The sequence below is a fragment of the Chelmon rostratus genome, chromosome 7 (assembly GCF_017976325.1).
Source record: "Chelmon rostratus isolate fCheRos1 chromosome 7, fCheRos1.pri, whole genome shotgun sequence".
In the NCBI taxonomy this organism is placed as follows: Eukaryota; Metazoa; Chordata; class Actinopteri; order Chaetodontiformes; family Chaetodontidae; genus Chelmon; species Chelmon rostratus.
Window position 1 is genome coordinate 10,340,470 of NC_055664.1, and position 22,027 is coordinate 10,362,496.

The 22,027-nt window shown below is 46.8% G+C and overlaps 1 protein-coding gene across 5 annotated transcripts; it reads right to left on the reverse strand.

The window, feature by feature from the left end:
- Positions 1-157: 157 nt before the first annotated feature.
- On the reverse strand, positions 158-21,658 carry atm (ATM serine/threonine kinase). Of its 5 annotated transcripts, none has more exons than XM_041940072.1 (63): positions 21,544-21,658; positions 21,123-21,265; positions 20,872-20,990; positions 20,382-20,527; positions 20,102-20,266; positions 19,768-19,933; positions 19,411-19,649; positions 18,989-19,158; positions 18,653-18,831; positions 18,081-18,452; positions 17,785-17,988; positions 17,406-17,507; positions 16,965-17,199; positions 16,750-16,881; positions 16,483-16,608; positions 16,253-16,342; positions 15,998-16,163; positions 15,396-15,589; positions 15,231-15,310; positions 14,989-15,144; positions 14,661-14,736; positions 14,249-14,391; positions 14,034-14,151; positions 13,769-13,939; positions 13,414-13,589; positions 13,061-13,304; positions 12,833-12,948; positions 12,534-12,660; positions 12,221-12,420; positions 11,945-12,119; positions 11,290-11,448; positions 11,027-11,159; positions 10,838-10,933; positions 10,593-10,764; positions 10,350-10,491; positions 10,077-10,253; positions 9,741-9,918; positions 9,439-9,544; positions 9,133-9,288; positions 8,941-9,049; positions 8,608-8,696; positions 8,413-8,515; positions 8,063-8,211; positions 7,817-7,921; positions 7,594-7,713; positions 7,265-7,499; positions 7,013-7,183; positions 6,668-6,787; positions 5,501-5,721; positions 5,190-5,397; positions 4,973-5,098; positions 4,695-4,829; positions 4,353-4,491; positions 4,114-4,196; positions 3,766-3,906; positions 2,864-2,980; positions 2,573-2,722; positions 2,297-2,462; positions 1,923-2,009; positions 1,585-1,699; positions 1,307-1,370; positions 1,049-1,191; positions 158-941 (listed from the first exon to the last, which is right to left on the reverse strand). In XM_041940072.1, exons 2-63 carry the CDS (start codon positions 21,192-21,194, stop codon positions 761-763), a joined length of 9,255 nt encoding a protein of 3,084 aa, XP_041796006.1. In that variant the 5' UTR covers positions 21,195-21,265; positions 21,544-21,658; the 3' UTR covers positions 158-760. The 5 variants fall into 5 exon arrangements, 4 of the variants coding, with proteins under 4 accessions (XP_041796006.1, XP_041796005.1, XP_041796007.1 ...); XM_041940071.1 differs by having other exon boundaries at positions 9,133-9,291; XM_041940073.1 differs by lacking the exons at positions 158-941; positions 1,049-1,191; positions 1,307-1,370; ... (30 more) ...; positions 11,945-12,119; positions 12,221-12,420 and having other exon boundaries at positions 12,548-12,660; positions 12,827-12,948.
- Between the last annotated feature and the right edge of the window lie 369 nt (positions 21,659-22,027).

A 22,027-nucleotide genomic window follows, 5' to 3' on the forward strand; every position in this document is an offset into this window, starting at 1 on the left:
CATCCCTCAGGTGTTAACTGTCAGCATGGTGAGTGAGTGCTGCTACACAGGACGCAGTGGAAAGGTACTTCACTACAAGAACTGTATACAAACACTTTAAGCTTCAACAGTTGAGTCAATGATTGACAGAGAGCACAGCGAGGTCGGGAAATTTTAACAACAAAAACTTAGAGAAGGTGTTTTATTTACTATTATAGTAAAGAGCAGCATTTTTTACAGAAAAAAAAGTAATGTGGCTTTTGAATAACTGAAATCCATACATACATCGTACACGTCTAAATGCCCTCGCTAGACATATATGAGCTTTACAGCATAACATTCAGCAATGTACTGCCAGGAGACAAACAGCTGGAGTGGAATGAAACCGTGCTGGAGAAGGATTTAAGTGGCTTTTCAAGTGCAGCGTATTTAAAGGCTTGTCGTCCATTCATAAGGCATGAATTCATGGTGGAGAGCTTTGGATATCCACAGCCAGTAACATCATTTCATCCAACAGTCAACAGTGTGAAAGCACTCACGTCCCATCGGGTAAAATACACAGACTCTATTTTACAGTAAACATGAACTGAACCAGGCTTGTCCATTTCATTAACAGTTACTTGGTCTTTCCTTTCAGGATTCTGTAATTCTCACAATATGCAGCAAAAAAAAGGGCCGATCTTATGGTCTGTTTGCATGAATTAAAGCACGAGGTTTGCCTACTTGACTTCTTCTGTTAGTGCAAATTCAGTTCTATTACACTGCCTGGAGCAGGAGGGGTCTACACCCAGGCCTGCCAGCCTGGGAACAGCCTGCTGAGGTTCTTGGGGTCCATGGCTTGCTGGATGAGCAGGTTGACCTGTCCCCCCACGCTGAGCACCGTGCCCTCCTCCACCCCCTTCAGCTTCTCCTGCAGCCTCAGCAGCACCCGCTCCGCCACTTTGTTGAAGGTCTGGCTGTCACTGCAGGAGGAAGAGCATAAGGTGATGAGACGGAGCTTTAGGAGAGGTGGAAAACTGTTCTACGACATTTCTGAAAGCGCGCTCGCTCTCCTCCTCTGCTCCGGCACCTGGATTTACGGTGGTTGTCTATGTCGTCTCCCCCCATCGTGGAGCTGAGCGTCGCGTTGAGCTCCTGCTGCTCGTCGTGCTGCAGGTAGAAGGCCTTCAACGGGTTCATGGTCCAGTCGAACAAAGGGTCATACAGCAGCACCTAAACGCCGCATGAAAACACACAATGTTTGACATGAAGGAAATGACATGATTTAAAAGCAGCTAGGAGGCGTTTGTGTTTGTGTGTGTGGGGGTGAATTGTCCCGTGTTGTCACCTCTACAATAGTCAGCAGAGCTTCTTGAGAGCTCCTCATCACCTCAATGGTCTTCTCACAACATCTGCAAAGAGAGAACGTTTATATCAAACACTAAAGAGATAAATCTTAACCCATGGCTCTTCTTTTAGCTGTATTTAGCATTTAGCACAACTATGATGAAAAAGAAGAAACAACAAATGAGAACATTCCCAGACTTGACTTCCTGTCTTGGGTTTCTATATTTTATATGTATATATTTTTCAGGGAACAAACATGATCTCCTCCTCCTCCCTCACCTCCTGAACACTCCCTCCACTCCAGTGATGCCCATACCATCCACAATGTCCCTGGACAGCCTGAAGGGGACGGTCTCGGGGGTGGGGAGGATCTTCCCCTGCTCAAAGGCCACACCTGAGCACCACACACACGAAAAGGAATGTGTTAGGCTGCATGTTACATCATGAATGAACTAAGTCCTGATCTTTGAATCCAGAAGACCTCTTTGTGTTGTTTGAATGCAGCGAGCTCAGTGCACGCAGCGACTGTTTACACGGCATCGCCGTTTCTGTGACAACAAGACTGAACTTTCTGTGTTTGCACACAGTAAATAAAACTGATGAGTGAATCATTTTACCTAAATCGATGTGCACCAGCTCAGCAGTCTGCTCATCAACCAGAATATTATGGATGTGTCTGTCACCCAGGCCTACGATGTAGCCAACTGCGGGCGCAAAACACAGAAGTTGGTGAGTTCATGGGCTGAATCAAAGAGAGAAAGCTACCAGGTCATCCGTAATTTAAAATCCCCAATATATTTCATTATATCACCATGAAAAGACAAATGACTGTCACAGCTGAACTAATTTTAATAATCTTTTACACCTTATATCTGGCCCTGTTTGAGGAGATGTGATCTTTTCTAATTCAATGCAGGCCAGCCTCCATGCCTGTCTTGCTTCACCCGCTTGACAACCCAAAGTTTTTGCTTTCATCCAGGGCTGTCTGTACCTATAGAGGAGGTGGCCACGCTGCGAGTGTAAGCCAGCCGTTTCTCCATCCACACGGCGGGGTCCAGGAATCGCTCCATGCAGAAGTACCTGAAGACGGGCCTGAAGTTCTTGCACACCTCACTGTAGGCCTGGAGCTTCCCATCAAACGCTAGCCTCTGAGCCTCCTGTGGTGACAGCATGACAGGCTGCTGGTTACTTTTTTTAGCTGTTAAGAGTGCAGTTCTGATTGGATCTGCAGTTTGTACAGTAAACTGTGAATATGCCAGAGCAGTACATTCATCTTCTTGCGGCAACTGAGGCTGGTCCAGTCCTGGGGTCTGAACCTTTTGTGGGCTCCTTTATTGGGATCCACCAGAAACTCCCCAATAGGCACCGTGCCCGAACACCACTCTAACACGCCGCTACGCTGAGAGAACGGCACCACCTGGGACAAAATATGAGCGAGACAGCAAGCTGATGACACCAAGGCCAAAGACACTGTGCGACAGAACAAGCTGGTCCTGATTTACTGTTCTCTTTGAATTAAAGAGCAATGGTTCAAACACAAGACCATAAAGAGCGTAACCTTGTATCGTCTGATGTTGAGCTTCCTCTTGCGAGTGTCCGTGTTGCGCTGCAGCAGCATGGAGCACATGCTGAAGACCTGCTGCATCACTGCATCCTGCCGCAGGTCGTCCTGACCCTGTCACACAAGAGGGCAAAGGTCACTGGGTCATACATATAGTATATAACAGAGGACTCATAGCTGTTTTGTCTTGTTTATTTGACCATTTTAATTTTCAGTCATTAAAATGCAAGGAAATTGTCTTATCTTGTCATGATATGTCTGATTTTCATATCTGAGCTGTTTTTGGTACAAAACATTCAATTATCCAGGACTGGAAAATATCACTGACCTATTTTCCACGACTGAGCAACTACACGACAGACTAAGTGAAATAAAATGTGAGATTAATAAAACTATACGTTTCTACATGTGGGTAAAAATCAATGGCATAAATAATAATACATATGTTATTGATCTAAAAACAGAAATTTGCTGAGGTTAATGATCGGAAAAACTGTTATTTCACCGTGACTCTCCCAAGTGTCTAAGTGGTGAATTATTAGCCTTTAAGAGGCTGACGAGTGTTCCCGCAAACACACACACACACACAGACAAACATACACACAGTCTCCTGAAGAATGTCCTCATTACAAAGGTGTGAAAGCATGTTTGCAATCTGCAAACGCGTTTGTCCTGGTACAGAAACACAATTAATTATTAGCAACAGCCTCACTGAAATGGAAAAGAACTGGTCCGTCAGGGCTGGTCAGACTTTAATCACACATGACAGCAGCAGCTTTAGCTTCAAAGAGAGGGCATTTGTTTAGTCGAGAACACACTGACGGAGAGGAATGTGTTTGCACATGTGCGGAACATAAAGGGAATCAAAGGCGACCCTCTAACGAGACACGCCCACTTACCTTCACCAGCTGCCTCCTGCTCTTGCCGTCAGAGCCGACACAGTCGACGATCTTGGGCAGGTTGACTCCTCCGGCCAGCCGATACTGGGGCACGAAAGACCTGAGAGTCACCAGGTTGTCATAGCAACCAGATGGATCCACCTATTTAGACGATGAAACAACTCGTGTTATCGTACAGGGCGCTTGTTCAAGAACGTTAAATATCTAGTCTGGGGGGGTTTTGTGCTGGACTGTGTTGTTTAACATGTGACACGGGCAAAATCAAGATCAAATATTGATTTGATGTCACAATATCAGTTCTGTAATTACGTGAGTAAGCATAATGAAAGAAGTTGAGACGTTTCTTACCTTGATCTCCATTGTGGGGATGACAACCTCATCCAGGTCTTTGATTTGCATGATGGGCTGGTCAGCGGGGATGGGAATAGCTTCTATAATAAAACAAAGACACGAAGGAGCCGGACACATAATCCACACATTTCAAGGTAAGGAAAAAGAGGCACAAATGAAACGGAAATGAGTCCCAGCTGCAGCTGGGTGGATCCAGAGTGTTTCAGTGTTTAGATCACGGTGCTCCGACAACTCACTCTTCTCCAACTTGTGCTTGCTGGCGTCCATATAAGCCAGAGTGATGTAGGCATCACACAGATGCTCCATCCCACGGATCATCTTGCCCCTTTTTTTCTTGACCGCGTTAATGATCTTCTGGGCCACATCTGAACGCTCCTGCACAAGAAAAACTTGAGTATCACGCTGAGTAAACATCAACAAAAGCCAGAGGAAATGACGTTCAGAATTATTTGGACAAAAACACTGTGATATCTGATTTCATTCAAATTATCCAGCCCCACTAATGTGCTTTCGTTTGTGTGCCTTCATCCTGAATATGTGCCACATAAAAGTGTGTATTATCTAATGAAATGTCTCACCAGGTCGAATGGCTGCCGCGGAGCGCTCTTAGACGGTCGGCTCCTGCAGAAGCTCTCGTCTTTGTTGGCATTCACGAGGGCGAAGATGATGAAGAGCGTGTGGTGAGGGTGCTCCAGAGTCGCTCGGCAGATCAGCTGCGAGGAGAGGAAACAGGTGGAGCAAAACAGGAGGAATATATAATCCATTATCGCAAACAAAAATCTTGAGCTTGTCATCACGGAGAAAAGTCAGCTGTAGGTGGTTGCTGTTGATGTGCATTAAAAACGTGTTGCATTACGTCATTGAGGACATCATGGAAGCCTGTATCCTCAGTGAGACCAGCTGCCATCTTGGTCCCCATGCGAGCGGCCAGCTGATACATGAGAGGCAGAAACTTGTAGGAAGGGATCTTCTTCACCCCTTTCTTGAAGAGAAAATTAAAAGCATTGAACTTGCATAATTTTAAAGTTATATGCAAAAAAAAGCAAAAGCAATTCGGGTTGTGTTTTACTGACCTTCATCATGTCATTTACGGGCTTAACGTCCGCATTCTTCAGCCAGAGAGAAGCCAAGCGGAACACCCAGGTGTCGTGCTCCTCACCTTGCTCCAGACACTGGATGTAGTTCTCCACCGCCTTGCACAGGAAACGCTGTTTGTCCGCCTGCAGGTTGGACAGGGCCTTCTCGTCCAGCACCAGCTCCCTCTGCACCTTTATCGTGTATCTGTGAAGTCAGAGGAGGAGCAAGTAGAATCTACACCTGCTGGATTGTTGTCTGCACGTCGACTGTGTCTAAACAGCCAAATCAGTGCTTTTAAAACACAGACCTGTTGCTCATCACTTTGCGCTCTCTGATCAAGTCCACTTCCTCTTTGGCCTTCTCCAGCAGCGCCTGCTTGTTCTCAAACTCGGAGGAGTTCATGTATTTGTCGATGCTCTGGTACTGAGCGTCAGAGAAGCGGGCCAGAGACAGGAAGGCCTCTGTCCGCTGACTCTGCAGCCTGGAGTCCTGATGAACTCCTGAGTCCTCCTCGATCACCTCCACCGCCTGAGAGAACAGCACAGGACGGAAACAGGTATAAAAAGCAGCTTCTTCAAATAATACTGACAGCCTGACCTCATTCTGTAACTTAGGAGGGGACGTGTAGAGGCACACAGGTACAGGCAAACAGACACACACACACACACATATATGAATAATTTAAATTTGTCCATATGAATCTGCCATAGCCTGAGGAAATAAAGTGTAAACTTGCAGAAGTTTAATATTTATGTGTTCGGACCTACTCCTTATTCATCTGGACATAAATATAGAATTCATGCATGAGTATATGAGTACGGTTGTCCGGAAACCACCTGGCTGATGGGTAATAACTCATTTATTTCTCTGAGGGAGGCCTGCTGCATGTGCACATATATGTGTGCACTTCACAGTGTTCGTCAAGCTACATTATATTAGACATGTTGAGACCTTTTACTTTCCTGTTTGCCTGTTGGAACCATAGACTCTATAATAAAAAGTGGACGGCACCACCATGTATTATCCTATTTTGGTTGTTTTTTGTTTGTTTTTTTTAGCCAGAAGTGACCATATTCTGATGAGAGTGTGGCGTTTGGGAAGGTACGCATTGCTAAGCCTGATTGGACAGAGATGGAAGACACACTGTGGTAGCGCCTTGTCAATCACAAGGTAGCCATATCATAAAGCGTACCCTGATTCATTGTTTATTTTACTCTAAATGGACTGTAAGTTACAAAATAAACATCAAGCTGTATTGAAGAAGACTTGAACTGTTAATGAGGTAATAAATCAAGTGAGAAGAAGGTTCATTTTCTCATAAGCTTATATAAAATCAAACCAGTGGAGTTGCCCCCTGCTGGCCATTAGAAAGAATGCTTGTTTAAAGCCTTTCTGCATCAGCTTCACTTTTCAGTCGCATTGGTATGAGTTCTTCACTTGTCTGGTTGTCTGGATACCATAAACTTCCTCTTACCCTCTCCAGGTATTTCTCCAGGATGATTCCAGGGCTTTCCAGGCAGGTCTCAGCCAGCCAGTTACCACACAGCCTGAGGCACTCCGTGTAGACCGGGACCACAGCAGGATTTATATCCACCTGGCCAACAAAACCAAAACAACGAGGACAGGTCAATAAAGCCTCTTGACGTTTTGAATTTTCCTCATTTCAGTGAATCTGATGAATGATGATGATGTTTAGAAACGGCTCAGTATTGTACGTTTCATTTGTAACATTTGAATCGAAGTCTCAGCAGGGAGCACTGTAACATCCTTACAACTCATAACATATAATAACATTTAGGTTAGTGTGTGTTTGTCTGACCTTTTCCTCCAGGATGTTTATCATCTGTCTCAGCAGCCCCAGGGCCAATCCCTGCTCTCCCTTTGCCCAGAACACCTGGGCTTCCTCCAGCTGCCATGACGACACAGGGGATGACGCCCAGGACCCTCCACCGCCATGCTGCTTCATCTGCAAGACTGCCCGCTCCGCCAGCTAGATAGAAACCACAACACCGTGAGGACTCAGCAGTTCACCGTTCTGACCATATTCACCGCACACACACGCAGGTGCTACCTGTGTGTTCCCAGCCTTGCGAGCCAGCCGGCAGAGCTCCATGAGGTGGTCAGTGAGCACAGAGCTGAGGTACTGGGTGCTGTCTGGGTCTCCCACCCTGGACATCAGGGTGTGCTGGGTCACAGAGCGGGCGGCCAGGATGGGCTCCACCAATGCAAAGTCGCTGTCAGCGAGCAGATGCGAGTGCTGCTGCCACTGACTGCAAACTTCCCTCAGAGTGATGTCTGAGAAGGGCCTGATTCAAAGAGTGCACAACATTGTTTAGAAATGATTCACTCTCCATCAGCCTAACACATGGTGGCAGGGAGCAGGCTGACTGCTGATATCACCTGGAAAAGAGCTGTTTAATCCCCTCCAGCTCCCTGATGCTCTGCAGGTTCCTGAGAGTCGGGTACAGAGAAGACACAGCCTCTAGACTGCCTCTGCACAGCTCTTCCACCTCTGCACCCCTGTTGAAACACACAACCACATAAATGGGTGATTATTTTGCCTGTGGACGAGTGAGTGGAAATTGAAACTGAGATTCCACGAGTCTCTAAAAGTCTTACATACCTGGCCTGTTTCATAGTTTCATCAAATATGGAGAACTCTTTGTCCCTTAGCGCTTGCATGGAGCAAAACACAGATTCATGGAAGCCAGGTTTGGATTTCTCACTCCTGATACAACACATTAGATTTGGAGGGAAAAATGGTAGAAAATGAGAGACGATGGTGTGTGATTCTCTTCTGGGTTACAGATGAGCTTGGTGCAGCACACACTGCGCTCTCAGCTGTGTGTTTACGCCGCCTTCGCCTCACCTCTCTGACAGCTCATAGTCCCACTGTGTGTTCCTCCAGGCGGCCTGGAAGCGGAGCTCTCTCAGCTCCGCTCCCCACTCCACCCCTTCGCTCTCCAGACCCCGCATGTAGGTGGCGAGGATGCTGCTCAGACCAAAGTTCTGCAGGCCCTGTTGGTGCGACGGGGAGAGGAAACATCACCGCTGCTGCATTACGCAAACATGAAAACCTGGTATACGACGATTTGGGCAAATCTGCAGTGTCTCATCATGTGGAAGGGACGCTCTTTGTCGTCGCATCTCCACTTCCTGGTTCATTCAGATGAGACAGGTGTATTTCAGCATTGCCTAACGCAGCTTTCATCATCTTACCTCCACGATGCCCACTTGTCGAGTGACCTCCGGCAGTGTTGAGTGAAGGTCGTATGAAGTCAGGGCCTTCCCCCACATAGCCTCATGCTCATAGGTTCGAATCCTATAAATCAGCGTGACAAAACAGGGGAACAATTGATGAAGCGACAGATGGCGAGCAGGTCTGCAGGTCACACTGATCTACTTGTTGACTACCTTGTCAGTGGACTGGTCATCGTCTCCCCGCCACAACCATACAGACTATCAGGCTCTCCAATGCTCCGATACACCTCAATCAGCAGCTCCTACAGGATGAGCACAGAAATGTTGAAATAATTCATTGCACACTGCTTTACAGCCATTTACATTATTTAGCATCACACTGGACTCACATTGAGTAATGAATAATCAAACTGTAACTGTTGTAGGTGGCCGTTTTTTCAGAAATATTACACCAAGGAGAAATCTGAAGTGGCAAATTGCTTTGTACAGCTCATTAAGGAAATACAATTGTCAAAGCAAAACACATATCAGCCATGACGATCTGACCTGCAGACTGATGCTGGTGTCTTCCACACTCTTCTCAGTCAGGCTGGAGATGGTGAACGTCTGGCTGTTCTCCTCAAAATTGATCCTACGTGTTGCTTTGGACTTGGTTCTGCAGAAAAAACAGAGAGAGAGGGGATTGAATAAAACTGTCAAAATGTTTAAAAAGACATGGTTTAAAAGTGGATTGCGTACCTGCGGCTTTCCTCCATGTTAGCTTTGATCTTGTCCACATAGATCTCAGTGTAAAGCAGGGCGGTGAAATGCGCTGAGCAGGACTGAGCAGCTTTGGCCACCTCCAGGTAGTTCAGTTCCAGCCAGAAGTTTGAGTCGCACACTGTGCCATAGGAGCTGCTGGAGGAGGGACACAGTGTTTACACGCACCTACATTAACGAGGACGCATCAGTTTGCCATTGTGTCGGCAAATCAGATAAAGAGCAGGCCCAAATACAGAATTCAGATTAACCTGAGACATGTTTGATTACAACAACATTGCATACCTCTCAGCTTCCAGTGGTCTCTGCTGCTGTCTCAGATAGTCAACAACAGCAAGCATGGTACGCAGAGAGGTCTTGTCGTACAGGCCCTGGCCGGCAGCATCCGACTCTGTAAAGAATCATAAATGCAAATAGAAAAACAGAAAACAAAAACATACAGACTCCTGAATGTGATGACAGTCATTTCCGTTCACTGTCACAATTCAGGCATATGATTGTGAACATGAGCCACAGACAAATGCCCTGAACTGGAGCAAGTGGACGAACAGGATGTTAAATCATCATTGCTATGTGTCAGAACTTACCAGAGTCAGAGTTGAGAGGTGTGGCAGAGCGACTGGAGGCCTGAGCGCTTCTGGAACAGAAGCTGAAGAAGTCCCGAATGTGGGAGGAGAGTGACTCCCTCCACGAACCATCAGTGTCATCCAGAAGGATGGAGTGAATTATGAGGGGCAGCAGCCTCTGGCAGCAGTCCACCCACACCTGGAGACGGGACAGAGGGAATGAGGTGTGCTTAGATCTGGAGCTCTGGATTCGCAGTGGAGCTGTGACAAAATGCTCTACAGCACATGTAAAACTAGGATCTTAATAAATGAGATGAAAGGCAGAGTGTGAGAGTTCTTCAGCTGACACCTGCTCACCAGGCACAGTGGTCGTGACAGCAGCAGAGCCTCACTCCTGACTCCTCCACTGTCGAGCAGGGCCGTGCACAGAGCCTTCAGCCAGGCTCTGTGGCCGCCCGCCTGGGGAATCCAAAACGCCTGATTCTCCAGCTTGTCCCTGGCCTCCGAACTCTCCTCAGCACTCACAGCTGCCACCTAATCAGGACAACAGTACATGCACATACATGAAAACACACATTCAGACCTGGATTTTCAGCAATAAGTTCAGACAGAAAAACCTCCATCACCCACCTTCTTCTTGGCCTTTCTGAAGGGATTGAGGTAGGCCAGCATGGGGTCTCTGTTGTCTTTGTGTTGCTCCCAGAAGTCGACTCCAGACTGAGCGGCGAGGATGTTCGTCACACACTGAGCGGCTGCCTTCCTCACCTCGATGCTGGCAACCAACCACAACACAGAACGCGGTAAATACAAACACAAAGCGCTCGCTCCTCCACGGTCACGTACGACAAACGTTTGATCCAGCTGTCACCGTACCGCTGTTGAGTGAGTGCGTCATTCATGCAGTTCAGGATGATGTAAAGACACTGTGACTCCGTGGAGGTGTAGAGAGATGCGGCCTTCTCGTAGAGGGTGTCTCTGCCGTGAAGCAGGGCGATGGTGGAGAAATCCACAGGACCCAGTTCTCCCAGACAGCTGCCTGCTGCCTCTGCAGGGAAAGATTTGTGTTTGTAAAACTGGAAACTGTGAAGTGGCTGTTGAGAAGCTGTTTGACTTTATACCGAGAATGTCGGCTCCTCCGGGGTGGTTGGCTGCTAGCTTACAGAGCTGCAGCAGGCTGAGGACCAGCTTCACCAGCACACTGTCAGTGGGTTCAGCTGCAAGGAGGGCAAAGAGGGAGAGCATTTAGCTCATTAGATATTTAACATACCACGACTTTTTGGACTATTTTTCCTCATCTGGCATCATACTGTGGCACTCTTTGAGCAGCTCTCTGATCTGTCCCTTGTTGTCATGCAGCTGTCTGGTCAGCTCCTTCAGCCCCTCGAGTCTGGTCAGAGGCAAGGAGTCACATGACATCACCGACAGGAAGTGGGTTATCTCCTGTAGAGAGGGTGCAGGTCAGCAATTACACTCAGGGTTGAGGAGACAGAGCTGCATAGAGCTGTATGCATCAAAGGAAAATGACTTGGATGCATGATACTAACACATGGGTTCTAGTTTAGGCCGTTACCTGTCGCAGCGTAAAAGTCCCAGTGTTATATTTGAGCCTGTGCTGAATGGATCGCAGCTCTCTGAATTCAGGGAGGTCAGGAAAAGGCTCCAACCTGCTGATGGCTCCTTTTAGCTTTTGTTGGTTTTCTATCACGAGAAACTGCAGCAGACTGAGCACCTGTAGGGGAGTCAGAGGAAGTATGTGAGGATCCCAAACACTGCAAGGAGGCAGATGTTCCTTTCAAACCGAAATAATGCAAAAAGAAAACGTCTCAAGGGGAGCTTGACAAGTGAAAAAATCTGTACTAGATCTTAAATCCAAATAATAAATCCTGAGCTGACAGTTTTACCTATTAAGTAGCAACCAGCGCACACTTGTGTTTGGATGCAAAAGTCCCAAATCCTACAGTGTTTTGTGGTTTTAAAGTGAATGACTGGCACTTCTCTGTTGATATAAAAGCTATAAATAGTAAACATATTTACATATTCAGATAAGAGTTATATAAGAACCAAATGTCCACTGCATAAAATACCTGTAAGTGGCAGTTTTGCACAATTCATACCTTCTTGAACGCATCATTTGTTTTTTCAATTTCCATAAAGGTCACATCATTTCTATTGAGTCGGCAAAAAAGTCGCAAAACAGAATGTTCTTGAACTTCCCAGTCTCTTACCTCCTGCGAGATGGCGGGCCGACTGGTCACCTGAGCCGTGAGAGTCCCAGCGATGACCTGTAGGTGGCAGTCTAGTGCATCGTCACAGAACTGCAGAGCCGCCCGACACACAGAGGTCAACAGGTCGCAGCACAGAGAGAGGCTTCTTTTAGAGACCTCGTCGCACTGAACTGGTCTGAGGGTCAGAGAAACACAGACTGGTTTGGCTTCGACAGGGAGTGGTTTGTGTCGTCGCAGAGCGCGTGATGTCCGCATGTCGCCTTTGTGTGCACCAACCTGCTGTTGATATGGTGAATGAGCGTGTAGATGATGTCTCTGAGGACGAAGGCCCAGGCTCCACCCAGGCCGTCCTTCACCTCTCTGAGCAGCAGGTTGACAAACAGGTGATACATGAGGAGGATGCGATGGCGTTCGTAGCTGTTGGTCGTCTCTGCTGCTCTTTCACACACTGCCAACAGAATCCTCTGGATAGAAATCTACAGCACGAAAAAGGGCCGACAATCAGGACAGAGCTACACAGAACAGGGGAGACCTAGACAGTTCAACAGGTTATAATAGTCAAAAATACTTAGAAATGTTGGTCGATTACCGGAGTTTTTGACAGAATGGCTACCAAAGACTTGTGGTTGGCGCTGTGGCACTTGCTGAGGTAGTCCAGTGTCGCTTTAATGACATAAGCGCTGAAGTATGGTGGGTTTGGTGCAGGATCCAGTTCCCTGAGGGGCATTAAACAATTATGAAATCATCATTTTCTTTCATTTCGCTTTGAGTTTTACATTAAAAGACTTAAAAACAACCATTATCAACATCCAGTTGAACAATGATCAGTGAATGAAATAAAATGAACCACTACAAAAAACAGTCATGGTAGATTTTATGTACCATTACCCTACAAAGCGTTTCAGGTCTCCTCTGTCCCCTTCAGCTCCAGCTCCTTCATACAGAGTCATCAACAGTTCCACCACTATGTCCGCCAGGTTACTGTGGATCAGGTTGTCAATCTCCTGCAGATGCATGCACAAACACAGACTTTGTGCATGTCTTTCCCCTTGCTGTCTCTTTTCTCTTTTCCTCATTATTGTCGCTGAATGTGTCATGTTATCCAGCTGCGTTTACCTGTTTGCCCAGACAGTTGGCGTCTTTGAGCAGGTCGTACACCCTGTGGGCTTTCTCTCTCTGCTGCGCGACCTGTGCATCCTGGCCAGACAAGGCGAAGTATGGCAGGATGTTGACCATGATCTTGGGGAAACAGTCGGCCAGTAACTCTCTCCAGTCCTTCTCGAGATACCTGCCGATAGACTTCACCTGCTCAAAGTCATCCAGGAAGACCAGGTGGGGGATCAGCACCTGGTAGGAAGCGCTTCAAGGGGACACAAGACAATGAGGGTGATGGGTGGGTGGTCACTGATCACTGCTTAATGGTGAAGGGAGTGGAGAATAAAGGTTGCCACATAGAAGAAGCTCCTCACTTGTAGAAGTCCTTGACTGTGTCGTGGTCTAGGAGAGTGTAGGGGAAAGATCCAAGAGTGTAGCGATCGTCAGACTGTCTCTGTGCCAGCCACTCTGCTACCAGGTAGTACAGGTGAGAACTGACGAATGTTTTCACGCTCCTGTAGCCCAGCGCTGCGGAGACGCTGCACAGCATCTGTCACGAAAGAACAAACAGGAACAGCTCATTCGGACGGTGCTGTAGGATGTTACAGAAATCTTGCACAAACACCATTTTCATGAACTTCAAGTCCTGCGTGAATTCTATTTTTAAAGCCGCATTCAGCATCTTGAGCCTCCATTTCCACAATGCACAAAGGCCTGAAGCCCCTTTACCTTTTTGATTAGATGTTCCTCGATATTGTTCTCCTTGTAAGACTGGAAGAGGGCAAACAGAGACTGTTTTTCACAGACTGGGCTGCAACACAGTACAACGGACAAACTCTTCAACAGGGCGGCCTTGCGGTTAAACGACTCGTCCTGCTGGTCCTCTAAAGAGCCGCTTCTCTGAGGAGGATCGTACAGACACAAGAAGCATCAGGGAGGTCAAACAGAGGCAAAAAACGAACACAGAATGAACTACAACACCCGATGAACTTACTGGGAGCCTCATTCCTTCCTGAGCCTTCAGGTAAACGGTCTCAAAAGCTGCCTGCTGGTGTTTAAGCGGCAGCATCTTCCTCTTCTCCGGATGCTCTGGTCTCATCTCCAGAAACAACCTGGATGCACACAAGAGTAACAGTGACGATCAGATCTATGATCCACTGCATGACTTCCACTTTCTATAAAATGTATTCTGACACACAGTCAGCGTACCTCTCCACTGACGTGGCTACCAGCATGCGAACTTGGTGGTGGGCATCTGCGAGGTGAGACGGGAGGATGACAGACACTGGACGATCTTCCTCACTGTCGGAACCCCTGATGCTTAAAACTGCCCACTTACAACAGGGGTCAGCCTGTCAGAGAGGAATCAAAGTTTTCACATTCAGTGTTATTCATGTTTTACACAGAGTCCCCACTTTTTGGAATCGGGGGTTGTATAAATATAGTTTTTCAAAGTTTGATGAACCATCATAAACTGTCTGGCTGGTGTCATTTACTTAGAATGAGTTAAAAAAAAAGATAGGAAGATAGTTATGCAAAATTGAATTGTTGCACAGACACACAATATAAATATCAACAGTAGTCTCAAACTGCAGGAAAGAAGACCTCTGAGAGAGCTTACCTCCAGCAGGGCAACCAGACATCGCACTAAAGCAGCACGTACAGCTGCTCTGCATTTCCCCGTCTGGCTCAGGAAACTGAAACACAGCACAGAGATTGAGTGCCAGACACTGAATCACTAACAATATGTAGACAGATGACTGACAGTGAATAGACTCATAGAATCACAGATTCATGTTTTTAAAGTTTTTAACGAGACTTAATTTCCCTGCAACTCCTGCGAGGATGCGCATTTTACATTTGATCATCATTTGATCAAAGACTGAAGGCTCCCTGCCACAAACAGACTAACCCGGCACATGTTCATGTTGTAGAAATATGCCACTAACCAGAATCCAGACACCACTTGCAGCAGAGATCCCTGAACGTGCCTCATTTCCTCCAGCAGGTGGTGGGTGTTACCCAGGCTCCTGATGGAGGGTAACAAACCCAAAAGAACAGCAGCACAGATCTCTTGGTCCTGACGGTACTGAGAACACACGTCCCTGTCAACAACAAACAGGCCTTAGTATTCAACACAGATTAGGTGAAATGCATTAAAACAGAAACAGTCTGAGAGAGATCTCCCTACGCTAGAGGACGAAGCAGCGAATCGAATTCCTCTGGAGAGAGCGAGTCCTCGGCAGGAAGCTTCCTCAGCAGGACAAGATACTGGAAGAGAACCACATGTTAGAGCTCATCAGCCGCACCGCCGTCGCCACCACAACCACGCCTCTCCACAGCAGCGGCTACCCACCATGTTGAGGTGCAGGGCTTTGCTGAAGTCCATCTGCTCCACCAGCAGCAGCAGCCGGCGCCGCACCTCCTGCGGTTTGAAGAGCAGACCGTGGACGGGCTGGACGGAGCCGCACTCACACAGGAAGTCCAAAGCTGCAAGGAGAGCCAGGTCCTGCTGGGCCAGATGATCGTCTGCCAGCAGACTCTTTGCACCTGATGGCGGACAGAACTCTGATTCTTTAACCTGTCATCCATTTGGGGACCAAGCACACCAAGATCTCGATTGCTGGCTACAAGAACCAACACAGAAGTTACCAACTCAAACCATCTGAGGATGTCAAGACCAGGTGGATTCACTTTGTTTGTGATGGAAATGGGACAAAGCAGCTTTCTTGGTCAATATAGCACACATTGAGGAATTTATTGACTCAACTGACTGCATTTACCATCAACACTGATTGACATCCACATAAAACATGATAATATTTTCCTTTAACAATACTTTTACGAAATGGTGCAAATTGTGTGCTAATTTCTTGTACAAGTTTCTATAAAAATGATATCAATTTTTTGTAATCCTGAGAGAGGCTTTGAGATTGAGAGCAAGCAATCCCTTCTCACCTGGCCCACAGGAAGCATCACTGTTGTCTCCCTTCTGTCTGTGGGGCCCACTGGTGCTGCTGTGAGACTCGTCGCCCTCATCAAACAGGGTGCTGCCATCTTCCCAGTCTTCATCCATGTGATCGTCTTCATCCACAACACTGACTCTCTTAGAAATGCTGCTTAACTGAAGAGACAAGGGAGTAAGAGTAATTCAAGTGTTCTTGAAATTAAGATTTCACTTTTTTTCTTTAACCTGCTCCGTATGTCACTTACCAATAGTTTGCAGATCTCAGCCAGGTCACTGAGGAGACTGGCTGGCAGGATCATGATGAAGAGACTGGAAGAGATTGCAGAAACTTTATCCTGCAGGAGGAAGGACAAAAGATTTACCCCCAAAACGGCTGTAAAGGATGAGGCTGGATTGTCCATAAATTGATTAGATTCATTCAAACGCTGTACGATTTCAGCATTGTGCATCCTGTCATGGTGGAGGGTTTTGTCACCTTGTTTTTGCTGCTGGCTGACTGTGTGCAGAGCTTCATGACGGATCTCAGCGTGCTCATTGTTCCTTCCTCTGTCATCTTCACTTTCACACTAAAAACAAAACCACTGAAGTCCTGGGCCAGGGTCTGGCAACAAGAACACACCAAAAACCTTCAATTTTTATATGCTTTGATGGAATATTTTTAATGCTTCAGTGGCTGTGATGATTAATAACCAAAGGATTGAATGATGATCACTTTATACATGCAGATGCATCTGAATGATACCTTGGCTTTAGTGAAGAGCTGTGAGCGGCAGGCCTCCTCCTCAGTCAGAAACCCGGTGGAGACGTAACCTGCTAGGACACCGGTCAGCAGACTGACACAGCGCACCAGACACTCTGGAGGGGTGGACTGAGACTGTGGGGGTCAGAATGAACACCAGTTTGTCGCTGTGACGACCAGACACGCACATAAACATACACGCATTAACTTGCACTCACATCAGGAGAGTAGCAGTTGAGCAGGTTGTCAGCTACACTGAGCAGGGATTGCTCCAACTTGGTCCTGAGGCCGGGCATGGCGGAAAATTGGCCGTCGGCTGAAGCCGCCTTCACCGACTCGTCATTCCCTCGCATCGCCGAGGGCAGCGTGTTGAAGCTGAACTGCATGTACAGCCTCTCGATCTCTTCCAGGTTGTCTTTGGCTTCGGATGAGGTTCGTTCTTGAAAAAAGGCACTTTAACAACGTAATTGAAAACTGAATTATTTTTAGGCCAAAATGAGTCAGCTTTAAGTACAGAAACGACTTGGTTGATGCAATGTAGCAGGAATTGAATTGAATTCAAATATAACTGTCTGCATATTAATCTAAATGTCAAAAAATACAAGGATTGTTCGGAAAGGGGTGGTGGTGGTTTTGGTTCACAGGATCGTTTCCCTCACCTTTCTATCCCTTCAGTACTCAGCAGAAACTTCAGGCCAGTTCTCGCATCTTTAAGTGTCAGAGAGACCAGGATGTTCGCTACTAGATTGTTAGGAAAGTCTCTGCAAACACATTTAGAAAAAAGATAGGCTTGCAGACATTTATCTTAAAATAAAAAAAAAGGTATAAGGAAAAGTCAATCAGAAAGTGTAAGTTATGTTTTGAGCATATATTTTCTGTTTTTTGTACATGTAGCAGAGAGTGCATCCCCAGAATGCAGATATTCTCAAAATATTATAACACATCCCCAAATAAGCAAATATTGTACCAGGACAAAATTATCTACAGTCAGAGTCAGCTAAATCCACAGTTAATGTAAAAAAGCGGCACAGCACCAACCTGCAAATGATGGGGTGTGGTCTGGAGCTGTTCTCCGTCTCATCGCTCTGATCGGTCATCAGCAGCCAGGCTATGAGAGTCTCCCTCAGATTAAGGGATGCAGGCCCCTCTGTGACCCCCACATAGTCCCAGCCTGATCTGGAGATGAGACTTTTAGGGATGGGACACTTCAGCAGGGCCTGGGCGAGACAGAGAGCTGCACCCCTGTGGACAGAGAGGAAAAAGGGTGACGAAACGCAGACACAAATGACACATTTTCAGTATTAAAAACAACTTCATGTATGGTGGGGACTCACTGAGATGGTTTACATGCTGATCCAGAGAAGAGCTTCCAGAGTTCTCTATCCATATTGATCAGTCCACCGTGGACAATAGAGCTCAGCAGGTCCAGGCTGAGGGCCTCTGTCTGGGGTGAGCTGACTCCTCGCAGTGCCAGGGCCCACACCCGACCCCACAGCCTGCCCAGCTCTGTCTTGTGGACTTGGGCACTCTCAGGGTAGTGGGCCTGGCAGCGGGCCACCTCCCTCAGACAGCGCAGCACGTACGGCCCCCTCTCTCCTCTCCGCTGCTCTGCCAGGAGCTGGCACAACACTGACAACAGAGGGACCAGCTCCTGCCTGGGCACTATGGACGGGTACTTTGAGGCGAGCACTGCAGTGATCTGCAGCCTGAGAGCAGAAAATGTAAGAGGAATGTTATACATGCTCGTTGATGTGGAGTGGGTGCATCCGAGAAACAACAGGCTACTTTTCAGTTTTTCGACCACACAATAAAATAAATAAAAAGCCATTTTTTAAGTGCCTATACTCAGTACTAACATGTTTATCTTTAAAATGTTCTTATATTCATTTTGTTGTGATTTTCATACCATGGTATGACATCAAAGTCACTGTGCTGAGGCTGCAGATGCTCCCGCAGGACCTCCCAGCCTAGTTCGATGCGCCGTCGCTTGCTGGCTGTTCCATGGGTGGGACTGCCCATTTGGGTGGCTCTGAGAGAGGCCTGGGTCACCTCCAGGACATGGGTGTCATTGTCATCACTGAACAGCTACATGCAGGAAACACAAGAAGATTAAGATAACAATACTATCAAGACAGGGAATTCTTACAGACAGCATGTACAGCAAGACATCTTAGCTAAAAAGCTAGCTTGCAAACAAAATTGTGATTTTCTGTACACATTCTTGAGACATGATTGCTATTACCTGGTGACAGATGTCAGCTGTGAGCTCAATGAGATTGTCTTTGACAGCTATGTGGCGGGTCCCTGTGATGTACTTCCCTCTGCTGCCAATATGGCTGATTTCTCTGATTAAGGCATCATACAGGTTGTACAGCAGACTCCGCCACCTGGTCCAGTCCTCAGCATGAGCACCTAAAACATGAGGGGGAGGACCAGAAGTAGTATTATGAGCTGGGTGTCGCTCTCAACATTCCTGGAAAAAATATTATAGTAAGTTGATGCTAATGCAAACCGGCCATTACTTTGTTTTGCTGCCTCGGGATTACATGACCTGTAGTATTTAACCACATTTGCGGTTATCACCAGTAACTACAGGTGTCATCAATTCAACCAGGACTGAAATTTTAGAGACTGCCACCTTACAGAAAAATGAAGGATCACTACCTGTTTCCTGTGTCTTGGCTCCTTTGGGGTGGTGAGCACAAATCTGCAGGTTAAAGAACTCCACAATCTCCTCTTTGAAAGCAGCATTGGGCCTCATATCCGCCCAGACATACAGTATGGAGGGCAGAAGCTCCTCCCCCAGGTGACACACCCTCATCCGACAGTTCATGGCCGCGGACCTCAAGAGGATGTTGAGAGCAGAGACGAGGTGCTCCAAAACAGTCAAGTGTTTCTCCTGCCTGTCAGGGTCATAGGATTTTGAAAAAGAAAGCAGTAAGTGCATCGTGTTCGCACCAATTTATTTAACTGGTGTCCATTATGTTTACAATTTAGGATGATGTTGGTGAAAGTCTTCACCTGGCATTTAGCAGTGCTTTGGAGAAGAAGCTGAACATAGAGTCGTTGAATCCCTCAGCCTGCATGCAGCAGCCCTGCACCACCGTGCGGATGACTCTGCTCAACAAAACACGGTTGATGGACTTGGATGACGAGTTGAACAAGTGACAGTACAAGTCCAGAAGGCCTAAGGATCCAAAAATAAACAAACGGGGATGAGGCAAAATGGGATTACAACATCAGAACACTGTAATAACACTGTGGATCGCAAAAGGACAAATGAGATTACTATGAATGAAATTTTGCTACAATTGTTATATCATTTCGAAACAATTTAGATGATTATCCCACTGACTGTGCCACTGCTGTGGAGAGATGTCACACCAGTACTTGCGAACAGAGAGGATGTCCTTTACTAGGAGGCTGCTGTAATCTTCTCCATAGGCTGAACAGCTGTATGAACTCTGCAGGACGTCCATCACATGTTTCAGCAGCTCACTGCACTTAAGACGAGGCCCACCTGCAGCCGGCGAAAGAGACACAATAAATGAACTTCCTATGTGATGTACAGACTAACTACTGCACTGTACTATAGTGTAACCTCCAACAGGTTCTTGCAAAGACAGCGCCCTTACGTTTGTTTGCGCAGCGAATTAAGAATTTGACCAAGCTGCACATTTCAGCCATCTTCTTCTGCCGTGTGGCCAGCGTAGTTGCTGTGACGTTGGATTTACTCGATTGTATGCTTTCTGTCTCCTTCTGGACATAACGCTGCAGAACTCTGACATGGAAAAACAAGCACATAATACAGATATCTTGCACATGGAATAAGAACAGATTCTTATGAAACACCTTGAAATTGCAATTCTGAATATAGAAAGCCAAATTTGCATTTAATTACTATGCACAGTGGGTTCCTGGAAGTCAGCTGGTATTCATTTGTGAATGATGCTAAGAAACAAAAGTGAAACTAAACTGCAATGCTACACTAGGTCCATTGTCCTGGCAGATAGGGTCCAAAAAAAAAAACAGGCATGGCTTGTGTTACACCAGATGTCTTTATAAGTATTTTGTACAAATGTGCAAAAAAAAAAAAAAAAAATCAAACATGCAGAGGCAGATTACCTGAAAACAGCATCCCATGACAGCTGCTTAGAGCCTTTAGCTTTAAGTCCAGAGGTGCGATCCAACTCTTGCACAACCTCTGGAGTTCGGAGGAGCCGTCTGAAGTGCTCAGCTTCTTTCTGGAGGGTTGAAGAGAGGGCACAGCTGTCATCATGTAGGATTCATACTGCACTTGCTGGTTAAACCTGACTACAGCAAGAGGCTGATGTGCAAAACATCTAACTTCACTGTTTGTAAACAGGCGTGATTACCTTCCTCTCTGCAGCTTTGTCACTCTCCAGCCCCCTGCAGCAGAGCAGGAGATCATGAAGAGCCAGACTCATTGTGCTTCACAGTGGATCAGGGCACAGCTTTCACCAGCGGAGACTCTGATTCGACCTGCCCGGACAGGATGCTGACAAGAGAACATGTTGTTGTTCGTCAACATTATGCCCACACTACAAACACTCAGCATGGGCATCGGATTTCTTCTCCAAAGCACTCCTTACAAACTAAATACATGAAATGAGTTTAAGAAGCTACCAGTTAACCTAACTCCTGCAACCGCTCTATTATCAGCCTGGCCTTGCAAGAGAGCTACTTTAGCTAAACTACCGTGCAAAACTAGATTTGATTCACAAGCATTCATTCTCACACTCAATACAATCTGTAGCACTCAGTGTGATCACTGACCTCTGCTGACTGTGCTGATTGTAGTGACCGAGCCGGCACACATAAAGGTGCAGAGATGTTAACTGAGGTGCTACAGTGGTGGGGCAGCCTGCTTCTTGCTCCACTCACAACTTTGCCATCTTGACGTGCGTTAACAGACACGCGAGCGCACACGTCGATCACGCAGGAAACTCCCGCCCCAGCAGCGGCTGCGAATGGGGTACGTCACTTCCTGGTCGTGGCTAGAACCCAGTGTGTCCGGTGACCCTTGCGCCAGCGTTAAAAGTAAACGTATTGTTTGGTAGAGTGGGATGTTATTAAAGTGATGAATGTGTGTAAAAGTCATATTTGATATATTATACTCACATATTTGTGCATAGCAGCCTGTGGGGAGTAGTGGAACTGGACGTTTCGGATTGGACTACAACTACCGAAAACCCAATCAGAAGAATAACTTGAAACTTCCGGGTTATAAGTGCTTGAGTTCCCCGCCTTTTGAGTAAGC

Coding starts and splice junctions, on each gene's coding strand:
- atm (XM_041940071.1), bottom strand. CDS start 21,194: ATGAGTCTGGCTCTTCATGATCTCCTGCTCTGCTGCAGGGGGCTGGAG. Junction 8,697..8,940: donor ACACCAGCATCAGTCTGCAG/GTCAGATCGTCA, acceptor CTCATCCTGTAG/GAGCTGCTGATTGAGGTGTA. Junction 7,922..8,062: donor GACTATGAGCTGTCAGAGAG/GTGAGGCGAAGG, acceptor GTGTTGTATCAG/GAGTGAGAAATCCAAACCTG.